We start from the raw sequence: 10,531 nt of genomic DNA on the forward strand, positions 1-10,531 counted from the left end.
AGAAATACTTACTATATAAATAAAAAAGAGTTATAAGTATCAAATATAATTATTTATGTGAAATAATGTCTCTACATTTATCAATCAACGTAAAAAATTAACTGACCATGACGTAAAAAAGGCAAAAAGAAGGTCAAATCAGCTACTAGCGTGTGGGTGAGACCCAAGTCTCTCTTTATCATTTTCTTGACAGTATTTGAACAGTTAGTTTACCATATATGATTGCTTAATACGCTTCAAACATATCTGATGGCGAGGAATTAGACCGGCTCCTTGCCTAGACCGGCTGACACCAGTAGCTACGGACCCTCCGTATAAAGTCTCTAAAATTTCGTATATGTACTCAGTGTACAAAAAATTTCGTCACCGCGTTTCAGAAAATCTACGTCACTCTCTCATCGTAACGTCAAAACGCATACTTTAATTGTTAAAATTGAAAAAGAATATTTTTTTGTTCATTTTAAATTTATAAAGACGTTCGTTTAGTGCGGTAATGATTTTATAATAGACGTATGGTTCGTCATAAAAAAGCGCAATCCATTGGCAATTTGAGTGCATTAGCTCTATAGTCGGTCAACGACTCTACAGAGAGCGACACCGAAACTCTACCTAGTGTATGAGTCATTGATCGTTTCTCTACAAAATATTCAATGAGTTCTTTGAGAATAGCGCCATCTATGATTGGTTCTAGCAAAATATGTGTTAAAATATTTTCACATATTGTTCTTACCGTTGTAAGAATATTAATACTGATTGATAAATTGTATTCAAATTTATAATTACAGCCTGTCTAACTCAAAATTAAATATTGATTTAAAATACGGTATATAATTTTTTTAGAAATGGCAACTTTATATAAACGTCGCGCGCAAGAACTTACGAGTTGCGCCTGTAACAAAATAAAATGGCGAATTAGCTTACGAATACGGCAGAAAAACATATTATTATAAATTCGTGCACATTTAATTTATTTATTGTTTGCTAAAAATCACAAAATAATCTAAAAAAAAGTTTCTGAACTCTTCGTAATTGTTGCCATTAGAGGTAAGTGATTTGTTGCAATAAACATAAAAATAAAACATTTTAACATTATAGAAACACTGTCAAAGAGTGTTGCAAGAAGTTTTAAATTTCAATATATTGACAATATTGTTTACGTTGTTTGTTGTTGTTCTAATTCAATATTTCTAATAAAATGTACGTCTAAAATCATGTGTTTAAATACCTACAAGTTATTTTATGTTATTGTTAGCTTATGGCTGACATGACAGTTTTCCTCCAATTAAAATATATAAATCCGGGATAAGTTTTCCATCAATACGTACCTAAAAGGTAAAACTTTATTCCTTCTCCAACGCTCAAGAAGATCTTTTGTAGTTCTGAATATATGTAATCCCATGAATATTAAATTAACTCTACCTTCAGTAATAATATTAAATATTTTCGATGTACTTACTTCAACCTTTAATTTACAATTTATTATCAAACTATCAGTAAAATTGTAAACAAAAAATTAAAAAGAAGAAATCATGATCTAAGAAAAAAGTTACACTCTTTGGGTAATTATCTTAATTGTAAACTTTAATAAAAACTTCTTTAGATTAAGTTTCTATAACTATATAAAACTAGCTGCTCTCCGCGGTTTGTCTTAGCAAGATGATATATAGCCTATAGCCTTCCTCGATGAATAGGCTATCTAACATTGAAAGAATTTTTCAAACCAGTAGTTCCTGAGATGAGTGCGTTCAAACAAACAAATAAATTCTTTAGCTTTATAATATTAGTACAGATTTAAGTATCAAATATATCAAGCCATTCTCCAGTTTTTACACCATTAGTGAACGGCAATTGTATTTTTATTATATTTGCAGATATATAAATATGTCAGACGGTGAAGGTACTTCTACTCAAGAGCAACAAGTGGTTGTAGAATATAAAGAGGGTTGGTATTTATTAAGATTTTATTTACTACTAGCTGTGCTGTGCGGTTTTACTCGCATTGCTCTGCTCCTATTGGTCTTAGCGTATAGCCTTCCTCAATGAATGGGCTATCTAACTAAATTTCTCAAATCGGACCAGTAGTTCCTGAGATTAGTGCGTTCAAACAAACAAACTCTTCAGTTTTATAATCTAATTAAATTGGTTTAAATTAAATATCTTATTATAATTTTCAGGTGAGCTAGAGATAGTTGAATATGACAAAAGTGAGGTAAGATTCCATTATTTCATAAATATTTTTAAACAGTTTCTTTTCCTTCATTCTGGTTCATACTACAAATAAGTATGAATGGGCCTATATCAAAAGTATTTTTTCCGTTTATTAGTATAATTTAATCTCCAAAGTAACATTTCATATTTGGCTTTATTTAAAAAAAAATGTAAAGCATATTTTGTTTGCTCAATCCATTTCAAGGTTTAATCTATCACTATTACAAAGTTCATCAATACTTTTACACCAGTTTAAAATCGTAAAAAAGACATATAAAATAAGTTTTATTTTACAGGGAAGTCATATATTAGGAGAATCATCAGAAGGCAGTGATGATTTTAAATATATGCAAGTTGTGGATTCATCGGGAAAAAATGTTGTACTTGATTTACTTAACATGACTTTGATTAAGTAAGTAACTTAGGCATAACTTGAAAAATCAGATTGACCTATGTGTATTGAAGTGAAACTTCTTTCGGTTCGTTTAGAGTAAAATTTCAAGATCGCGTCATGGTAATACCGTCACGTCATAGAGTAAGGCGACGATTTTGTTACCTTTGAATCTTGCTGAAGAAGTTGCCTTAAACCAATAATACATTGTCCATATAAAATATTTGCTCATATGAATTTGCTTTGGTTTCAGATGTGAAAATGGAGGAGATTCATATCAATTAGTGTCCAGCAGTTCAGACTGTGGCGATTCAGAGACTGTCACATGTATACTGTCAAATGAAGATGGGGAAGGTATGTTATTTAATATGAATATTGTAGTAATATTGAGTTTTCCAAAGAAAAACCCGCATAGTTCCCGTTCCTGTGGGATTTCCGGGATAAAACCTATGCCATGTCCTTTTTCAGGTCTCAAGCTATCCCTGTACCAAATTTGAAGTAAATACATGCAGCACTTTTTGAGTTTAGCGCAGACATACATACAAATGGAAAAAAATTGTATAAACTATATTTTTGGCTGCAATATCGAATGTAGATAACAGCCCAAGTATTCTTTTAAAAAATATTCAATGTATAGTTTTGACTTTCTTACGATTTTATTATATGTAGGGATTTCTCGTTATTATATAAATGTAAAATGGACAAATGTAAATAATAGATGTAATGTTTAAATAATAACTTACTTATATACTTATACTATATGTTAAAACTTTAAAATCAAATATACATAATATAAATATTTGTATACCAATTTGTAGGCATAAATATTTATATGCTTAAATTCATAAATATAATTGGCATAAATATAATATTTTATGCCAATTTGTAGGCGAATTGTGCGGATGTGAAACTTATTATAAAAACTTTAACCAAAATTCTGACAAATCAGTCCCTTAGAGTTTAGACACATAAAACTGAAAGAATGGAATAAATTCGATTGCTCTGGCGGGTCACGAGTGGCTGAGTTGGTCAGACATCCGCCCCGGAATGGCGCGAAAGGATGCGGGTTCGAGTCCCGCTGAGTGATCGAATTTTTTATGTTCTTTATTCTTAATCTTAATATATATAAATCTCGTGTTTGTCCTCAATGGACTCCTAAACCACTTAACTGATTATAATAAAATTCGCATGTGCAGTTCGATCCAACTTGAGAGATAGGATAGTTTAAACATGTAGGTACCACGGGCGAAGACAGGGCGGACCGCTAGTAAATTTATAAATAAATTTCATTTTATTTCTTGTTCACAGAAGACCAACAATACATGGTGATGGGTGGTGATAATGGTTCGCTCGTTTATTTGGAGTCGGAAATCGGGGAAGCTGAAGAAACAGAGACGGAAGAAAAGCCTGTGGAGAAACAGGTGATTTTAAATAGATATAAAATATAGTCTGTAGATATTTAGCATAATAATCTTTGAAAATAACTATTTTATAAATTACTAGCTTAGCCCGCTTTGTCTAAAACCTAATAAATTATGTACTAAAACCTTCCTCTTGAATCACTTGTTCTATTAAAAAAAAACCGCATCAAAATCCGTTGCGTAGTTTTAAAGATTTAAGCATACATAGGGACATAGGGACAGAGAAAGCGACTTTGTTTTATACTATGTAGTGACGTGACACAGTAAAATTTTAAATACCATTAGTGTACAATATAATGTTTGTTTTAATCTGTTTTCATCTAACCATTATATTGGGAACAAAGTTCAAAATCTATCTGATTTTGTTTATCAGTAAAATTGTTATTGTATGTTTATTACAGTTACATGAAATACATATTATATTATTTATAGTCTGAAGTCGCACAAATATTTTTTATCTTGCTATCACGTAGTAAATGCCGCGTGATAAAACTAGTATGTTAATAAAACTATTTTTTATATATTTTCAGCCACAAAAACCACAGCAGCCCAGTCCACAGTTTATATTGGAACGAGCGAAAGCTTTACAAGCGTCAAAGTGAGTTTTTATGAATCTCTGAGTAATTTATTGTTGAATTTTTTTATTTTAAATGAATCATAAAGACAAAACTAGAGGATTAATAATTTTGTAACTGTTTCTTTTACATTTGATAGGTAAGAAAGAGCAGTGAACTCACAACACTTCCCTTTTAAAATAAACGTTAAGTTCGCAGAAACGTCGAAGATATTCTTTATTATTTTTTAAGCTATTGCATAGCTTCTATCGCGGGCCTTGAGCGCGGGGACCGAATCGAGAAATTCCGTAACAAAAAAACCTCACGCTCCCCACGGGGACGGGCGCGGAGGTGTGGCTTGAAGGCATAGCATGCAATAGCTTTACCGCGGCAGTCCCCGAGTGCCACACGTCTTTTTCTTTTATACAAACATATTTTATCCACAGAACAATAATGTCAAACCTGCAACGCCGTTCCCGTGGGGGGCGAAGGCGCCGTGGAGCCCTACCGCCCCCCCACGAGTTACTCGCGTTACCTCAGTTCCGTCTGTACCTGTACTCGTGCAAGCTGTGCCCGTTCAAGTGCAACGCTGTTCGCGAGCTCTCCGCACACAAGGTGACAAACACACAGAAATAAACACACAGACATCGATTGACACGGAAATAAGCACACAGACATCAATAGGCACAGAAATAAACACACAGATATCGACAAACACAAATATGGGTACAAATACTGAAACACACAGTAATCCACAAACAAATACATATACCTATAGAGTACTAGCGGTCCGCCCCGGCTTCGCCCGTGGTACCTACAATATGTTTAAGCTATCCTATCTCTCAAGTTGGATCGAACTGCACATGGTGTGCGAATTTTATTATAATCGGTTAAGTGGTTTAGGAGTCCATTGAGGACAAACATTGTGACACAAGATTTATATATATTAAGATAAGATTAAGATTGACACAGAAATCGAAAAAGCAAATTGTACACAGAGCACATACGTTTTAAGATACAGAAAAGAACACAGATACACACACAAATATACATTCTTAGACCCAAGAGGGATTTTAAAAGTTTTATAAAAAAAAAGATGTCGCTCTAAAGCGATAAGACTGCCATTTGTACTTAGTTTAAGCTATCTTTAAGTGTTTGTATTTATTTTTTATTCTCTTTAAGGGCCGATTTTTCAATGGTTGGATAAAACTAATCCGTCCAATAAAGTATTACACGATAATATTAAAATGTCACGTAAACTGTCAAATACGGGCAATTAGAATACGTTTTTAATATGGTAGTTTTATACATTATTCGACGAATAAGTTTTATCCAAGTATTGAAAAATCATCCCTAAGTGCAATAAAGGATGATAAATAAATAAATAAGATAATAGTTACTTATCTTTTGTTACATTAGGCAGCGGAACACACGGGCGGGGGCAAGTGGAAGGCCGGGGGCAGGTCGGGCAGCATCGCACTGCAGTGCCCGCGCTGCCCGTTCAGGGGCAACACGCATTTGCAGGCAAGTTATGGGCAAATAGGGGCAGATTGAGCTATTTACATGGGAAAATAGAGGCAGATTTAATTATTTACAGGGGCAGATAGAGGAAGATTTAAATAATTGATGGAAATTTAACCGATTGATTATAGTGTTATCCTATTTAAATATAGTCTTGTTGTGAAATCTCAAGTCGGTTTGGTTTATTGTTAAAAAATAATTATAACTGCCTGTATGATATTATTGACTAACCGTTGGCTTGGTTGGTAGTGGCCCTGCCTTCAAAGCCAGAGGTTGTGGGTTCGATCCCCACCCGGGGCAAATATTTGTGTGATGAACATAGATGTTTGCTCTGTGTCTGGGTGTTAATTATCTATATAAATATTTATTTAAAATTATATATGTATGTTTATCAGCCATCTAGTTTCCATAACACAAGCGAAAGCTTAGTATGGGATCAGATCGTGCCGTGTGTGAAAATTGTCCTGAAATATTTATTTATTATAATATTGTTGCAGTTATCAAAACACATGTTGGAGGAGCATAAGAATAAAAAAAAGGATGACGAAGGTACGTTTTGTAATTAATTTAATGAAATCTGTATGTTACCGGTAAACTGTTTACTTCAGGTATTTTATATAATACCCAGGAATGTATGAAATATGGCAATAACTAAAATGTTATGGAATACCGTCTGGCTATATGTATTATCATTTCTGATATTAAAAAAGTCGGGTTGCACTCCGGGAGTGCCGGCAGAAGTGAAAACTTGATTATTAACGTTGAGCATGTTTGATATTTTGGAATGGTATCCGTCTTACGCTTTTTCGATCAGGTCACGTGTCCTGACGCGAGTTTAAGATTTTATACCCATTACAGAAAAAGTGCTCAACGCCGCTAAAGAAGTTTTCACTTCAAAAACAATTTAATAAACGTCTGATTAAACTGCGATAAATATACGAAAAACAAGTCAGAAGTGAAACTTTTTTGGCAAGATTTAACGATCAAAATCGTCGCCTATACCATGACGCGACATTGAAATTTTACCAACGCGCCTAAAATAAGTTTGACTTCGAAAATATTTCCTCTATAATATTTGTGTAGAATTACTGAGATATTTATTATCTTTTCTTACAGATTACGTGATATTCGGTAACAAAGTATACCTCAGTAGTGCAGAGGTGGAAGCGGCTGATGTTCTTGTGTGTGGAGCGTGCGGGTTCGAGTCCAGTTCGAAGCTAGAATTTAAAAAGCATATTGAGGAGGAACATGATGCTACTGCGTGTTAATAAAGTTTAAATATTTGATTGTCGTTTTATTTTTTGTAACACAATTAATATAACAAATAAATAAAACAAGAATACTTTTACAAATAGCAATAAATCTTTGGCGGATTTGAGGATTAAATATAAATAGATATTGAAAATGATATTACATGTTACTCCTACTAATATTATAAATGCGAAAGTTTGTGAGGATGGATGGAGGCAAATACTACTGAACCGATTACAATGAAATTTATCACACATAATATAGAGGGTAACTTGGATAGATTTTATCCCGGAAATCCCACGGGAACTAAGCGGGTTTTTCTTTGAAAACGCAGGCGGAAAGCTAGTGGCTTTATAAATCGAAATGTACCTAATGGCCGGATTTTATGAAAATTATCAGATTTATTACTTAGTCCGCAACATGAATAAGAGTAAAGCTAATCTAAACTAATATTATAAAACTGAAGAGATTGTTTGTTTGAACGCGCTAATCTCGGGAACTACTGGTCCGATTTGAGAAATTCTTTCGGTGTTAGATAGCTCATTTATCGAGGAAGGCTATATATCATCACGCTTATACCAACAGGAGCGGAGCACTGCGGGTAAAACCGCAGGGCACAGCTAGTCCATGATATAATTAGAAATTGAAAATGATAATATTAGGTATAGGTACATATGAGATAAAGTTAGTTTTGATAAGCTCACCAACTTAAAAATATTGAAATCGATTTTATCAAACAGTTGTGCATAAGAAGGTTCTTATGAAGAAATAAATCGGTTAGATAATGGCCGGATTTTATGAAAATTGTCAGATTTATTACTTAGTCCGCTACATGAATAAGAGTAAAGCTAATTAGGAAAATAAATTTTTAATATGTAATTGTGTTAATAGTATGTTAACTAATAAGATTTTAGACTTTTAATTCATTTTGTGACAAAAACTTAATATCAGTCCCATAGTAACTTAGGTGGTAGGTGAATTTCACACCTGTTAATTCACTGATCGATTTTTATGCGAAAAATTAATGAATTACAATACTTTCTTTGCACCAAAAAAGAGCAATATCTTCCAGGCAACCTAAGGTCGAAGAAATATAAAAATTATCTTGAAGGGGTTGAGGGTGCATAATACAAGAACTATATTCTACTACATACATACAAATGAATAAGTATACATATATACATACACATACAGTAATACATACTTACATAATACTAGCGGTCCGCCCCGGCTTCGCTCGTGGTACATATTTACGTTTTCTCTACATAGAACCATCCTCGTACTTGATACTTCGAATATAATAAACTTCAATAGATTCCGCAGCGCACGCGATGACAGAATTTTTATTGAGGAATTTTTTACACCTTGGGTTACATTATTGCATTTTTGGTAAGGATCTCTAATTTTTTTGAAAATGCAATATAGCCATGTTGCTCAGTGAAGATGCAGCGTTCTAATGGTGAAAGAATTTTTGAAATCGGTCCAGTAGTTTATGCGTGAAAACCATACATACATACATAATTACAAACCTTTCTTCTTTATAATACATATTAGTATAGATTACACACTCTTAAATTTCATGAGTCGATTACGACCGTGTTTACAAACGATTTTCCGAACGAAAACGTGTTAAGGCTTTGTCAGATAGGACGCGTATTTTAGCGCTGCGTAGTAGCGCTACAGCGTCCTGTTTTAACGTCGCGCGAGGCTTCGTCAAACAGAACGCTTTAGCGCGCGTTAGGACACAGCAATTGATATTATTAAAGCTGCATGTTGTTTACATAATTATTACTTACGAACAAAACAAGGTACAGCGATATTAACTCCGGAGTCGGAAGAATTTTTTACTTACCAGTTTTATTAATTTCTTCTCCGATTTGTGCCCACAATTTTGCCTTCATTGATCTATCTTTATAGTTTATATGAAATATCCTTCGTATTATATAAGCATGGATATTTTCTAACCAATTCTATCAAATTTTCGGTCATTATGCAGTATTTTATTATTATTTTACGCCTATTAACTCAGACGCTAAAATAAAATTTGTAAAAAAATACAACACCCGACGTTAAAGCGTCCTAACGCCGCGACAGAGCGTTGCGTACTGCTAGCGCCGGCGATGTGTTTGACGGTATTCTACGATGGTAGTAGAACACATCTTAGCGTCATATCGCGGCGTCAACTTAACGCTCTGACGCGCGCTAAGTACGCGTCCTGTCTGACAAAGCCTTTAATGTTCAAAAATCAACAAATAAAATAGGTACAACCAAGGTAATGCTCTGAGTCGACTTTAGTCTCGTTGGATCACAGACTAATAATAATATACTACGTATACAAGTTGGATGGTACATTTACATATTATTCTTTAATCTTCTTAATACCTAATACATATTTATCATGATAATACATACAATTTGTAAACACGAGCCTTGGAAGCTTAATTCGATAACGTTTAATTTAAGTTCATCATAATATATTATTGTGAACCTACATTAAAAAATATTAGTTTCGTAAAATCGTAGTATATTATTATTAGTCTGTGGTAAAATCAAACTTCAACAAATGCTGTTAAAATCCTTGTTATGGGCGATGTATCTAACGAACTACCTACATAATAATCTATTCCTGTAGAAAAATTGAGTGGCTAAAATTCTTAATTTCTTATCAACTTTAAATCCTTATGATCGTTTTGATTTGAAAATTATAACCGTAAACTGCCTTCATATTTTATGGTAGGTAAATATGCTCTAAGGTACTACTCGATAGATAGGTAATTTAAAGTCTGCCTACCACTGCCTACGAACCATAAAAATCAACCGAAACATATTATATAACGACCTTTTTTATCAACTAAAAGTTATCAAGATACATTTTAAACGAAATAAATTAATTGAACACTACACCTACATTTCCCAAGGAAAAAAACAAATTAATTATATCACAAAAACATTCTTTCTAAACAAGAATTGAAGTGTTTACAAAGATATACCTAAGGATCGTTAACAAACTCCTTCAAATTAATTAACGCAATAAGAAAATACAAGCACCCTGTACCTCGATATTCGTCTCATCGTCCAATTAAAATCATAATAAAATTATCTTTCAATTAAAATTATACTTTATGTAAACGAGTTAAGACTTCAATTACTAAAGCAAATTTATGTGTAATGAATCGAATTCAAAA

The 10,531-nt window shown here is 33.1% G+C and overlaps 2 protein-coding genes across 4 annotated transcripts in view; one reads left to right on the top strand and one right to left on the bottom strand.

The window, feature by feature from the left end:
• LOC149476164 (uncharacterized) overlaps positions 1-10,531 on the bottom strand; it is a 41,992-nt gene that overhangs the window by 18,130 nt on the left and 13,331 nt on the right. The gene's annotated exons all lie outside the window — the stretch shown is intronic.
• On the top strand, positions 874-7,379 carry LOC149476166 (uncharacterized). 3 transcript variants are annotated; one of them, XM_089712314.1, is made up of 11 exons: positions 874-1,044; positions 1,872-1,942; positions 2,175-2,209; positions 2,505-2,620; positions 2,853-2,953; positions 3,908-4,020; positions 4,551-4,618; positions 5,021-5,189; positions 5,994-6,098; positions 6,593-6,644; positions 7,212-7,379. In XM_089712314.1, the coding sequence occupies exons 2-11, from the start codon at positions 1,882-1,884 to the stop codon at positions 7,361-7,363; spliced, it is 972 nt and encodes a 323-aa protein (XP_089568440.1). In that variant the 5' UTR covers positions 874-1,044; positions 1,872-1,881; the 3' UTR covers positions 7,364-7,379. The 3 variants fall into 3 exon arrangements, with proteins under 3 accessions (XP_089568440.1, XP_089568443.1, XP_089568441.1); XM_089712317.1 differs by lacking the exon at positions 874-1,044 and adding an exon at positions 1,119-1,424; XM_089712315.1 differs by lacking the exon at positions 874-1,044 and adding an exon at positions 1,119-1,332.

Source organism: Colias philodice, chromosome 28, assembly GCF_061535455.1.
Source record: "Colias philodice isolate Cphi_HAF_F1 chromosome 28, ilColPhil1 Martin Lab GWU primary, whole genome shotgun sequence".
Classification (NCBI taxonomy): domain Eukaryota; kingdom Metazoa; phylum Arthropoda; class Insecta; order Lepidoptera; family Pieridae; genus Colias; species Colias philodice.